This window comes from Rhinatrema bivittatum, chromosome 18, assembly GCF_901001135.1.
Source record: "Rhinatrema bivittatum chromosome 18, aRhiBiv1.1, whole genome shotgun sequence".
NCBI classification, from domain to species: domain Eukaryota; kingdom Metazoa; phylum Chordata; class Amphibia; order Gymnophiona; family Rhinatrematidae; genus Rhinatrema; species Rhinatrema bivittatum.
The window spans coordinates 5,968,806-5,983,400 of NC_042632.1; the positions used below are offsets into that span (position 1 = coordinate 5,968,806).

The window sequence follows — 14,595 nt, forward strand, 5'->3', positions numbered from 1 at the left end:
AAAATTTGGAAAAGGGCAAAGTGATGCACATAGGGGGGTAGATTTTCAAAAAGCGCGCCTTAGCATACTTTTGTTGGCGCATCAGGCGCCAACAAAAGTACGCTGGATTTTAGTAGATACGCGCGTAGCCTCTAGCGCGCCGAGACGGGACCTGGGGGCAGTTCCGGAGGGTGCGGCCACGCCCCAGGACCGCCCCGTGCTGAAACCACGCCCCCGGGCCCGCCCCGAAAATGCCGCGCCGATCGGCCCCGCCCCCGACACGCCCCCCTCGAAAAACCCCGGGACTTACGCGAGTCCCGGGGCTCTGCGCGCGCCGGTAGGCCTATGGAACATAGGCGCACCGGCGCGCAAGGCCCTGCTCGCGTAAATCCGGGCGGATTTACGCGAGCAGGGCTCTTAAAATCCGCCCCAGGGAGAACTCATCTCAACTATAGGTACACGATGCTGGGTTCTGGATTGGGAATCACTAATCAGGTAAAGGACCTTGGAGTCTTTGTGGACAATGAATTGAAATCCTCAGCTTGGTATGCAGCAGCAGTTGAAAAAGCAAATAGAATGTTAGGAATTATCTGAAAAGTAATAGAGAGAATAAAACAGAAAATACCATATTGGCTTTTGTATCGAGTCATGTTGTGACCACACCTTGAGTACTGTATGCAGTTCTGGCTGCTTCATCTTAAGAAAGACATAGCGGAAATAGAAAAGAAGAAGAGAAGGGCAACATAAATGATAAGGGATGGAACATCTCTCCTTTGATGAGAGGCTATGGAGGTCAAGGCTCTTGAGCTTGGAAAAAGATGGCTGAGAGGAAACAGAAGTTTATAAAATCATGAGTGAGGTGGAACAGGTAAATAAAGGATGATTATTTATCCTTTCAAATAATAAAACAAGGATACACTCCATGAAATTAACAACCAACAAATTCAAAACAAATTATAGAAAGTACTTTATCACTCATAAGAACATAAGAAATTGCCATGCTGGGTCAGACCAAGGGTCCATCAAGCCCAGCATCCTGTTTCCAACAGAGGCCAAAACCAGGCCACAAGAACCTGGCAATTACCCAAACACTAAGAAGAACCCCTGCTACTGATGCAATTAATAGCAGTGGCTATTCCCTAAGTATAATTGATTAATAGCCATTAATGGACTTCTCCTCCAAGAACTTATCCAAACCTTTTTTGAACTCAGCTACACTAACTGCACTAACCACCTCCTCTGGCAACAAATTCCAGAGCTTTATTGTGTGTTGATTGAAAAAGAATTTTCTCCAATTAGTCTTAAATGTGTTACTTGCTAACTTCATGGAATGCCCCCTAGTCCTTCTATTATTCGAAAGTGTAAATAACCGAGTCACATCCACTCGTTCAAGACCTCTCATGATCTTAAAGACCTCTATCATATCCCCCCTCAGCCATCTCTTCTCCAAGCTGAACAGCCCTAACCTCTTCAGCTTTTCCTCATAGGGGAGCTGTTCCATCCCCTTTATCATTTTGGTTGCCCTTCTCTGTACCTTCTACTCAGCATACTATCAAGCTGTGGAATCTGTTGCCAGAGGATGTGACCAAGGCAACTAATATAGCAGGGTTTAAAAGAGGTTTGGACAGATTCCTAAAGGAAAAGTCCATAAAACATAACTAAACTAAAGAAAGCTTTATCTATCCCTGGATCTGCTTTATGGATTCTGCCAGGTAGTTGTGACCTGGATTGGCCACTGTCAAGGCAAGATGCTGGGCTCGATGGAAACTTGCACTGACCCAGGATGGCAATTCTTATCCTCTTAGTTTTTCAAGGGGGTCAGATTCTACCACTACAGATTCATGGGGGAGCTAGACTTTTTATCTTCTGGACAGAGCTGGACAGTATATTTAAGATCTGTTTTTTTCTGGCCTCAGGAAGTATAGAAGGAAATTGTCTGCCACATTTTAGTTTGGAGACCTTGAAGTACTTTGTGCACTGGGAAAGCAGTACCTTGCTTAGGTACCCATATATATTCAAAGATACCTGGGAAGTCTTTGTTGGGTTTCACTTCTTCCTCTTGTTACGTGTGCCACCCGCGGCAGCCCTGCGGCACAGCCCTCTCACCTCTTCAGACGGACTCCAGCTGCTGGCTCCTCTTCGCTGGCGGCAGTGGGCCGCCAGCTCCTACCCCGGGTTCCCTCCGATGCCTCCGGCCCTGCCACATTGTCCAGTGTTGCAGGTCAGGATGTCCCTGCTTGTCGGGCCTCTCCATCTGGCCCGCGGAGAGATGCCACCACCAGCACTGCACCCTTCCTAGGTGCGCGCGCGCATCAGTGATTCCTTTAAAGGGCTCACGGCGGGAACCTGGCCGCGGACCAGATGCTGGCGTCAGACTCTTCAGCATATAAAAGCTCAGGCCTTGCTCCATAGGGTTGCCTTTGCAACAGGTCTCAGAGTACTCCGAATACTCGTTGCTATTCCTGGATCATCTCATCGTGTGTTTTATTTATTTTATTTATTTAAAATTTTTGTATACCGCACAATGGGTAGGGGACTATCCGTCTAGGCGGTTTACATACTTGCACATACATAAAAATAAGCAATACATAAAATACGCACAAATTAAAGATTTCAAATACAAACAAATTAAAATTCATCAAAATAGACAATTATATTAACAATCACGATGTAATGTGATAATCCTTAGTATAAATTGTATGCGCGGGTGAAAAGGTGAGTTTTTAGAAGTTTCTTAAATTCTGTACGGTTGGCTGTCAGGCGGAATTGTTCTGGGAGTGAGTTCCACAGTATTGGACCGGCAACAGAGAATGCTCGTTTAATGCTAAGCTAACGGATTTTATTGTGGGTACTTCTAGAATGCATTTGTCAAGGGAACGGAGTTGTCTAGTCGGTCTATAAATTCTTAGCAATGAACATAGCCAGATGGAATTGGTATTGTAGAGTAGATTGTGTATTGTAGACAGGATTTTATAGGTTATATGATATGAAATTGGGAGCCAATGCAGGTGTTGTAGAATAGGGGTGATGTGGTCTGTTTGGGATACATTGTATAACATTTGAGCAGCTGCGTTTTGTATTAACCGAGAAGGTCGTATTGTAGATTGAGGTAAACCAAGATACAGAGAATTACAGTAGTCTAGTGAGGATAAAATTAGTGCCTGGGTAATCAGCCGGAAGTCATTCGGAAGAAGAAGTGGTTTGAGCTTTTTTATCATGTAAATTTTGTAGAAGGATTTTTTTACAGTTTCGGAGATATGGTCGGTCATTGTGAGTCTAGAGTCTATCACTATACCCAAGTTTTTTGCGTGAGGTTTTATGTTAATGGGTTGATTCTGGAAAATGAAAGTTGATGGGGGTTGATGAATTGAGTCAGGTACGGTTGATAGATAGATTAATTCTATTTATTTGTGTTTAATTTCAGTCTGTTGTGGGAAAGCCATGTTTTTATTGTTGTTAGGTATAGGTGTAGTAAAGAAAAGGTTTTAGACCAGGAATCTGTGAAAGGTATGATGAACTGTATGTCATCTGCGTAAATTTTGAAGTTAAGGTCTAGTCCAGCAAGTAGGCGGCAAAGAGGTAGTAAATAAAGGTTAAATAGTAGAGCTGAAAGTGCGGAACCTTGTGGTACACCTGTCTTGGTGGAGTACCACTCAGAATAGTAGGGACCTACTGTGATTCTTTGTTTACGATTGGTTAAGAAAGAGGAGAACCATTGTAGTGCAAGATCTGTGATGCCAATTTGTGATAATGTGGAAAGTAGGATGTCATGGTTTAGCGTATCAAATGCAGCTGAGATATCAAGTAATACCAATATGGAATTGGAATTGGAGTCGAAGCCTCTAATGATTGAGTCGAATGATGATATTAACAGGGATTCTGTGCTATGGCCTTTTCTAAAACCGTGTTGATTATTGTGTAGTATATTGTTCTCTTCAATGTATTCAGATATCTGATGTGTTCCTGGCTTCCTGTGGTTCCCAGTTCCTGTTCTCCTAGTTCCTGTTTATCTATGTGTTGGATTGATTCCCTGGACTCGACCTTGCCTGACCACATCTGCCTACTCCATATTGTGACTATTGCTTGGACTAACTATACCTGCCTTCTCCAAGCCCTGACCCTCGCTTTGCACGACTACTCTACAGACACTCCTTCATCCAGAGTTCTTCGTTGCTTGCCACAACTGCCATTTACAGCTGGCTCAGAATCCAGTTTGTCAGTGACGCCTCTCCTCGCCTATCCTTTGGACATGGACTTTCAAGGCTTAGGCCTTCCTTTGCTCGGGTGCCTTCAGTTGCCTATCGTTCCTTTGGCACCTGAGTCCTCGTACCGAATCTAGTCCAGGATAGAACTACACATCTACTGACTGCTGTCTCTGGGCTGTATAGCTACTCACCTCTAGCTAACCTTGACGCCCACCTGCTGGCCCCAGCACCCAAGGGCTCAACCCGAGGGGAACGAGGGCTGGTATAGGTGAAGCTCCAGCGACCGCTAGCTTCAACCCACTCTACTTGCTGACAGTGGGGACCAGTAGGTCCTCACCTACGGGTTGCATCAACCCCACCTCAGCCGAAGGGTCCACCTCCGACGCAACACCTCTAACTTGAATGGAATAGCTTCTGCCAGTTTTTTTTTAAGGAAGGCAGTATAATGGTGGAGTATTAATCCTAGCTGGCTCTAATTAAGGGGCAACCATGCTGACTTCTCAAAAGAATGGTAGAAGTAAAAGTCATAAGACGAAGGAGAATCATTGTCAGAACTGGAGATTAGAAGATTAGAACATAACTTTCCATATTGGGTCAGACCAAAAGTTCTTTAAACCCAGTATCCTGTTTCCATCAATGGCCATTCCAGGTCACAAACAGTAAATAGATCCCATGCTTGTTACGTTTGGGCAGTGGTCCAGTGTTGTGAACACCACCTTCAGGAGTGACTCCAGGAGGAGATAGACAGAGACAGCTGGAAGGTCTGTGATGATTGGCTGGGAAGGAATGAGATGCAGGCAGGAGTGAATGGAGCTGGGCGATGGCTGAGATATGGAGCAGTGTACTGGCAGGGAACAAAGTCAAAGTTCAGGCAGGGTCAAGGCAGGCGGCAGGCAAACAAAGTCAATGCCCAGGCAGGGTCAAGGCAGGCGGCAGGCAAACAGAGTCAATGCCCAGGCAGGGTCAAGGCAGGCGGCAGGCAAACAGAGTCAATGTCCAGGCAGGGTCACAAGAACCTTATAGCAAGACAGGGAGCCCAAAAGCCACACATACACACACACGACTAGGCAGAGAGCCCAAAGGCCACACACACACACAGCAAGGCAAGGCAGAAGGCCCGAAGGCCACACACACACAGCAAGGCAAGGCAAGGCAGAAGGCCGGAAGCCACACACACACACAGCAAGGCAAGGCAGAAGGCCCGAAGGCCACACACACACAGCAAGGCAAGGCAAGGCAGAAGGCCCGAAGGACACACACACACACACACAGCAAGGCAAGGCAAGGCAGAAGGCTCGAAGGCCACACACACAGCAAGGCAAGGCAAGGCAGAAGGCCACACACACACAGCAAGGCAAGGCAAGGCAGAAGGCCCGAAGGCCACACAAACACACAGCAAGGCAAGGCAAGGCAGAAGGCCTGAAGGCCACACACACGGCAAGACAAAGCAAGGCAGAAGGCCCGAAGGCCACACACAGCAAGGCAAGGGAGGATAGAGCAGGGAGCCCAAACGAGCTTGATGCCGAAGCACTGGAATCTAGGGTAGGCAGGGCTATAAAGGAACATCCAGGACATAGAGCAGATGGATTGGGCCAGCCAGGAGAGCCTGCACTTGAGGGACCCCTGGTGGTGAGGCGGTTGCACAGCAGCCATAACCGTAACAATGCTTCTATCATGTAGTGGCTATTTCTTAAGTCTAATTGGTTAATAGCAGTTTATAGAATACATCTCCAGGAATTTGTCCAGACCTTTTTTAAACCCAGCTATGCTAATTGCCTTAACCACATCAAATTCCAGAGTTTAATTGTACTTTGAGTAAAAAGAATTTTATCTGATTTGTTTTGAATGTGCTACTTAATAATTTCATGGAGTACCCCCTAGTCTTTGTATTTTTTCAAAGACTAAGTAACCGATTTACATTTACTTGTTCTTTTCCTGTTATCGACCAGCTCCCCCTAGGGGAGGAGTTAGCAACCTGTTAGAGATCAGCTCCTCCGAGGGGAGGAGTTGGAAATCTGATAGAGATCAGCTCCCCTGAGGGGAGGAGTTAGCACTCTGATGTCAATCAACTCCCCCGAGGGGCGGAGTTAGCAATCTGTTACTTCTCCGGTTAAGGAGTTAGCAATCTATTAATGATCATCTCCTCCAGAAGGGAGGAGTTAGCTATCTGATCAATGCTGTACCCCGAAGGGGAGGAGCTGGCAATTTATAATACTCCAGAGGCGGAGTTATCAATCTGTAGTGGGTTGGCTCCCCAGAGAGTGACAGTCTGTACAATACAACTCTTGTAGTGTGGGGCAGAGCACCCAATGTTAGTTGGTGAATCCCTAGGCCGATGGCAGATGACAACACCCCCAGGAGGATATCCTGAGAGGGACCACCAGCTAGGCTGGAGTATGGAGACAGACACAGATAGTTCTTTATTTAGACAGGTAGTAGAACCACCAGAGGTAGCAGTAGTGAGCTGATGTAACCGGCAGGGCTGAAGTCCCTCAGATACTGGAACTGCGATCTCTGAGTTTGCTGAGCTGTAGAGAGAGATTATAAGTAGTGAGTAGACAGAGTATGTTGGATACATAACCAGTAAATGATATACTCACAATTGTAGATATATCTGTAATGGCTCCTATGCAACAGAGAGTCTTCAGTATATTCAGGATCAGGAGCCTTTAGGCGAGTACTGGTTCCTAAATGCAATCTGGAATAAGAACTCACAATATCTGTGTATGCGATGGCTTCTGAAATAGAAGAGAGTCTTTGGAGGGTTATAGAAGAGAGTCTTTGAAGGGTTTTAGGAACATGGACCCTCGTGGAGCGAGTACCGGTTCCTATCTGCAATATGAAATAGTAATTCACAAGATATAAGTAGGTGATAACTTCTGAGATAGAAGAGAGTCTTTGAAGGGTTTTAGGAACATGGGCCCTCGTGGAGCGAGTACCGGCTCCTATCTGCAATAGAACTCACAGTGTTCACATCTGCGATCGCTTCCAGGCAGTAAGGAGTCTTCTGAGCATACAGGGACGTAGGCCCTCGAGGAGCGAGTACCGGATCCCGTCTTAGAATCTGAAATCAAGAAGAGAGCGCGGGGCCCCCGAGGAGCGGGTACCCCTTGGTAAGTTTGTGGAGGCAGAGCAGCGTAGAAAGAATTCCCCTTGCTAACTCGATTTGTAGTTGCAAACAAAGACCTTTTAAGGTGGAAGCGGATGACGTCACTACGGGGGGATGCCCCTGAGGTTCGCGCCCTTGCCGGTACAAACTCTGAAGCACACGCGCGCACCCTTATGTCATCAGGAACATGGCGGATCCGCAGCGTCAGGCCAGCCCGGGGACTCCGGGAAGAAGCAGTGAGGAGCAGCCATGGCAGCATCTGTCCATCAGACCCGAAGGGAGTTGCCACAGAGGTAGAGAGGGTGGAGCGAGGGTGAAAACAGAACGAACGCAACATTTCCACACATGATGTTATAGACCTCTATCATATCCCCCTCAGATATCTCTTCTCCAAGCTAAAACCCATTCTCTTTAGCTTTTCCTCATAGGGGAGCCAATCATTCTTTTGGTTAGCCTTCTCTGTACCTTTTCCAAAGCAACTATATCTTTTTTTAAATGTGGTGACCAGAACTGCACACAGTATTCTAAATGTAGCCTCATCATGGAGCAAATCAGAGGTGTTATGACATTCGCTATTTTATTCTCCATTCCTTTCCTAATAATTTATTTATTTATTTAGAATTTTTATATACCGACATTCTTGATACAAATATCAAATCATATAGGTTTCCATTATAACAAAACAGTCGCGGCTAAGGCATTACATTAAACAAGGCGTCTGAACAATAGAACGTAAATATTAAATAGTAATAAATGTAACATCGAACAGCGTAAATAGGCGTAACAAAATAATAAATGGAACAGCGAACAATGTTAATAGGTGTGACATGAACTAATGCATCTACTAGGGTATCTTTCGTAACCTATGGACTATCCAAATCAGGCATAAGCGGGCCCTAAGGGAAGTAAGGATGATCATGGATCCCATAGTGGACTGTTATGCCCTTTGACCGGTGTCAGAGTGTTCTTGAGACTCCGGGAAGGCTTGTCGGAAGAGCCATGTTTTGAGGTGTTTCTTAATTGATGACATGGTTCTTGGCGAAGCTCCGGAGGCAGTGAGTTCCAAAGGGTGGGCCCGGCTGTAGAGATCGCTCGTTTTCTTAATGAGGTTTTGACCGGTGGAGCATATAAAGATCCTTTGTAAGCGTTTCTGATAAGTCTTTGTGATGTGTGAGGGCGGAGTTGCGAGCTTAAATTGGGGTGGGCGATGCCGATAATGTCCTTGTGGATCATCATTAACGCTTTGAAGTTGATCCTGGATTTTATAGGGAGCCAGTGGAGACTGCGTAGGATTGGTGTGATGTGGGCTCTTTTGTTTGTGTTAGTGAGTATCCTCGCCGCTGCATTCTGGACCATCTGTAGGGGTTTGATAGTTATGGCAGGTAGGCCTAGGAGAAGAGAGTTGCAGTAGTCTAGCTTTGTAAGTATGATAGACTGAACTACTAAAGCGGAAGTCACTGAAATGCAGGAGGGGTTTCAGATTTTTGAGCACTTGAAGTTTGAAAAAACATTCTTTAGTAGTGTTGAGGACGAAGGATTTTAAGTTGAATAGATTGTCGAGTCGAACCCCTAATTCTCTGACTGAGGGGGAGTGGTTGATGGATGATTTTGCGAATTGGGAGGCGCTTTGGGAGTTGATGAGAGTGTGGTTTTCGTCAGGCGAGATGATGAGGATTTCAGTTTTATTTGAATTGAGGATAAGGTTCAAGCTGGAAAGCAGAATATTGATAGAATGTAAACAACTGTTCCAGTGTGCCCAGGTTTTTTGCAGGGATTCAGTGATAGGAAGAAGTATTTGAACGTCGTCAGCGAAAATGTAATACTTTAGTTTGAGGCTGGAGAGTAGATGGCAGAGTGGTAGCAGATAAATTTTAAAAAGCGTGGGGGAGAGGGATGATCCTTGCGGGACTCCTCGGTTTGATTTGATTGGGAGTGATTCTTTATTATTGATCCTGACCTTGTAGAATCTATTCTCCAGGAACGATTGGAACCAGCTATGTGCTTCTCCTTGAATTCCTATATCAGATAGCCGCTCCAGTAGGATGGAATGATTAACTGTGTCGAATGCGGCGGATAGGTCGAGAAGGGCGAGAAGGTAAGGTTGTTTTCTTTCGAGATTGAGAAGGATGGTGTCGGATAGCGATGATAGTAAAGCTTCCGTATTTTGAGATTTCCTGAATCCGAACTGGAAAGGGGAGAGTATGTTGTTCTCCTCCAGGTAATCAGACAGTTGTTTGTTTACGAATCTTTCCATCACTCTGGAGATCAAGGGAAGGTTAGCGATTGGACGGATGTTTGCAGGGTCAGCCGTTGAAAGGTTAGGTTTTTTTAGTAAGGGTTTTAGGATAGCTATTTTTAGTTGTTCTGGAACCTTTCCTTGAGTTAGAGAGAAGTTAATGATGTCTGCTAACGCTTTAGAAATGGTGTTTGGAATGGAGAGTAGAAGATTGGAGGGTACTGCGTCCAACGGATGAGAAGAAGGTTTGAGCTTTTTGAGTATGATTTTGATTTCCATTGAAGATGGGGTCTCGAAAGATGTTAAGTTGAAATTCCTGGTAGGTGTTGAGGAACTAGAAGGCAGTGTTGTCGGCTGTAGGGTAGAGATAGGCTTAAGGAGGTTGGTTATCTTCTTATCAAAGTAGATGGCTAGTTCCGTGGCTTTGTTGGATGCTTGCTCGTCAGGGATGATAGGTGACGAAGGTTTTGTAAGAGATGTTACAAATGAGAATAAAGCTTTGGGGTCGAATGAGAAGTTGTGAATTTTTTTTGCAAAGAAGTCTTTTTTGGCTTTGAGGATGGCCATCCTGTATGTATTGAGGTGGGCTTTGTAATTTAACGTTGTGACGGTGGAAGGAGACTTGCGCCATCTGAGTTCTTTTTTCCGAAGTTCTTGTTTGAGGATTTTAAGTTCCGGAGTGTACCACGGATGCCTATTAGCTTGAGGTGGTTTCAAGGATTTAGTGATGGTGGGGCAGGATTGATCTGCGACCTCACTTGTTATCTTGAACCATGAGTTAATAGCTGAAGGAGCGTCCGTGAGATCAAGTCGGTCAAGCTCTTTGGTGAGCAGTTTGCAAGTAGGTCCGTGGGGCAAGGTTTCCTGTATTGTATTGTGGCTGACGGGTAGACAGGACGAGGCTGGTCATTAATTTGAAGTTCAGCAGAGATAATGTGATGGTCTGACCACGGGACAGGGACGCAAGTTGGGATAGTGGCCGAGGATAGACCATCGTTGAGAAAAATCAGGTCTAATGTGTGTCCCGCTTTGTGCGTGGGACCTTTAACGATCTGACTGAAGCCTAAGTGATTGAAGGCTGTAAGTAGGATGTCGCAGTTGTGGGATAGATGGGAGATGTCCACATGGAGGTTAAAATCTCCCATCAAGATAGCCAGTTTGTCCCGCTTGAAATGTTTAGCTGTAAATTCAATTAATGGTGAGGGATCCTTGTCTAAGGTTCCTGGTGGTGAGTAAACCAAAGCGATTTGGAGATGGTCCGAATTGAATAAGGCAAGTTCGATGTTGCTTATTCTGGTAGATAGTTGCAGAGAGAGTCCAAGTCCCTTTTTTGTAGCTAGCAGGAGACCTCCACCCCTTTTTTTGATTCTGGGGATTGAATGTATGTCGTAAAGGTGGTTGGGGAGCTGGTTTAGTAAAACTGTGTCTGTAGGTTTCAGCCACGTTTCAGTAATGGCACAAATGTCGGGATTGTTGTCCGTCAGGTGGTCATTGAGAAGGTGAATTTTTTTTGTGATGGATTGGGCGTTGAATAAGGTTAGGGTGAATAGAGTGAAACCTAGCATTTGGGAGATTGGGGAGATCATGATTGGGATCAATCTCTGATGTTGAATGCCTAGAATCCTGGGTTTGTTGGTCGTGAAACTTGGGAGTATAAGGAATTGTAGGTATGGGAAGTGAGTGCATCTTGATGCACTGGATTGTGTCCTTGCGTATTGTTAGGAGTTGTTGTTAGAATTTCAGGGAAACTGGAAGCCTGTTGCAAATTGAGGTGATGACTGGCTTGTTCTATGGCTTCTTTTTTACTCGAGGGGTAAACAGAGCTGGGCTAGGGTGGTCTCGGGTTTTTATAATAATTCCTGTTTGCTTTTTTGACTGCCACTGCATACTATTAATTCCTGTTTGCTTTTTTTTTACTGCCACTGCCTACTATTATGGGCAGTAACTCCTAATATGGAGTTTCTACCCATTTTAGGAGGCTTCTAGTTCAGCAGAAAACATTTCTGAACGATATATGGGAAAATTAGAAGAGACGGAGACAGGGAAGAACAAGAATTTGGAATGTCTTCAGGGAAGGCAAATAGTGAGAATGCTGTAAGGAGGAGGAAGCCTGATGGAATAAGATGGATATTATTAGGAGACCAATATACATGCATTCCCCTCCCACCTTTTCACCTCCACAAACTGCTCATCCTACTCAGCTTCTCAGCACTATAACTCTGAAGCCTAAAACAGTCTCTAAGCCTTCCTCTAACCTTTGAGCTCAGCAAAGCTTGAGACATGACAACTCTCAGTCATATCAATAAGATATTAATTGTACATCTAGAGTGAGGTAACCAACTCTCATGCATATATATGGAAAATATTGATTTATACATTCATTTTTTTCTCTCTAACCAAAAAAAAGTTTTCATTCTACCCAATGCATTCCCTGTTCTAAAATTTCCCTCAAACTAGTACATGTGTGAAAGTTGGACATTCTAGCACAGACCTTGTTCCTGATTGCACTAAATTGGTTCGAGTCAGTTTTTAAACAATTTTAAAGATGGATTAGAAAACACCAATCCTAAATCACAATACAAAATCTCACCTATCATCTGGGTATCTCCTGTCAAACAGGGATAAGTAGATCACAATCAGAAATCAAATAAAACAAGTTGATAAAAGAATTAAGTCCATAATTATTTTATAGGATAGTTTCTATCTGATCTCAGATTGCAATGCACTTAAAAAGGGGATATATTGAGTCAGGTGGGGTTATCTCCTTCCCAGCTTTCTTGCTTCCTTACAGAGTGGAAAGGATTTCTCCTCTGAGGCTGAAGTCATGTGTGTCCTACTATGGCCAGCATGTTGTACACAGTGCATCCATTTTCCCATTGCATTATCCCTATCATACAGCTCCAGATAGATCTGACATTGGGCTAGTTCCCTCTGCACTTTTAAAATTAACTGTTTTATAGATCCTAAAAGGAAGTTTCTTATTTTTCAGATAATTACCTTGATTGAACATGATGACTCTCTTCAAAAAAGTCACATAATCCTTTAACAAAACCCACCAAGAGTGATCCAGTGCAGTTTAGCAGGAAATAGACAAGGATAGATTTGTATGCAGTAGATCCTGCTACACACGAAATGGCAAAACACAAGATGATGGCACAGATAACAGCATACTGATCCCGGCATCCTCTCATCTTTGGAATGATATCTTTGGACTGGACATTTGGTATTCCTTCCATATGAGATACCTGCAAAAGAACAAACAAAACATTTACACTACAACAGTATTTGGATCCAACATCTGTGAATAAAGTTCAACAAGTCTATCCAACAGGATGCTCTGTAATCTAAAAATCAAGGGCTATTATGGCCTTCTGCACAAATGGTTGTCTTACTTGCACCTCTGGGCAATGACAAATGCATCAAAAGAAATCATTTGATAAGTGAGGAAAGTTGTTTGTTGGGTGGGGATGTAGCAATGTTAATAGTAAAAGGTTTTTTGGAGAATCACATGATGTGATGGAAGGGGAGGATATGCTCCTTCCTAGCTCCGGAACCCTACTGACATGGTGGGATGGGCCCCTTAGGACTCAGACAGTGTCTAGGGGCCCCTTACCTCTAAAAAGCAGAAAAATGAAAACAATCTCTGACATCTTGGGTTCCTGTTTAAATCCTAAATACATTAACATGAATAGTGCCCAGCATTAATAGGCAGTTCATTAGTAGCAGATAGTCTAGTTTGGCAAAAATCCCAGGACTTATGCACAAGTTAGATACGTCGTTCAGACTTCAGAAAAAAATTAAAGACATCAGTCATTTTAAATCTGCAAGTATAGTTCATAGACTAGTATTTAACCATTAAGAGGTTTTTTTTATCATAAATAAATATGTAAGGAAATAAGGTTTTCTTTTAATATAGCGTAATATAAAATTGTATAGTAACGCAAAGCTAAGCATTCAGCTAGCTAAACTAAACATTTATGACATAAGGCATTATAACATTATAGCTAAGATCTCTAAGTAGCTAAATCCTCTGAGTATATGACTTAGTATTTATGCAACAGGTATTGAAATTAGGTGCTTCTTAGCATATTACAATACACAAATATTGAAAAATATACCAACTTTAATTCTATTGTTTCCTTTTATGAGGCTTTTACACAGGTTTTAACAGAATATACACCCTAGAGCTTAATGATAAATTCAGTGCCTAAAATCTTGGATTTATATATGTGTTAATTCCATAAGAACATGTGTGTCTCTGAAATGTTAAGATTATGAGTCCATGTGTTGTTAAGACAATAGGCCATAAATTGGCAATAAATGAAAAGTATAAATACAATGAAAACTTGGTACTCGAAGCTGCCATTTTAACTCATGGCAGACCGAGATAAGACTGGCTATTAATTCGTATACGATAAGACCATTCTATTTGTTACCTATCATTCTATATCTAAGACAAAACTTGATTTTTAAATATTGTTCCTTATATGTGTAATAGTATATTCTTTTTTTATATTTACATTTTTATTAGCAGTTGAGTGATAACAGTATATTCAACCAAAAATATGGCATAATCTCAAACAAATCAAATCCTTTCAAAATAAGTACACCACAATATCATAAATCAGCAAATCAATGAATAACATTGGGTGGTAACAAGCAAAAATACATCTCATAAACCACCCCTTTCAAATTATGTTCCCCCTCAGTCAAAATACCTTGCTGTACCCATTCAATTAGATCTATACCCCTCATTCGCTTCTACCTCACCTATACTCCCCACTATTTATCCTTCCACTGTATATATGGTCTCCAAATTATCTCAAAGCTGTTTAATTTATCATATTTCACTGTACACCGGTGTGATATGTATTTTATACAGGAACGTCAGTTTATAAAAACTAAAAATAAATAAATAAATTTTGTATGGCTGTGAGTTTCCCCATATAATATACTCTCTCAATCCTAACAAACTTCTGCCATAAATGGCACCATTGGCTTGCGCCACCAAAAGACAATCTCACACCTGGTTGCTGTAAATAACTGCATCAAACATTGCTGGCTAT

General features: G+C 43.3%; 1 protein-coding gene across 2 annotated transcripts in view; it reads right to left on the reverse strand.

The window, feature by feature from the left end:
* TMEM173 (transmembrane protein 173) overlaps nt 1-14,595 on the reverse strand; it is a 265,188-nt gene that overhangs the window by 115,842 nt on the left and 134,751 nt on the right. For both annotated transcript variants that reach the window (XM_029583821.1, XM_029583822.1), the window contains one exon: nt 12,527-12,774. In XM_029583821.1, the coding sequence (XP_029439681.1) occupies nt 12,527-12,774 (248 nt within the window). The remainder of the gene's footprint in view (nt 1-12,526; nt 12,775-14,595) is intronic.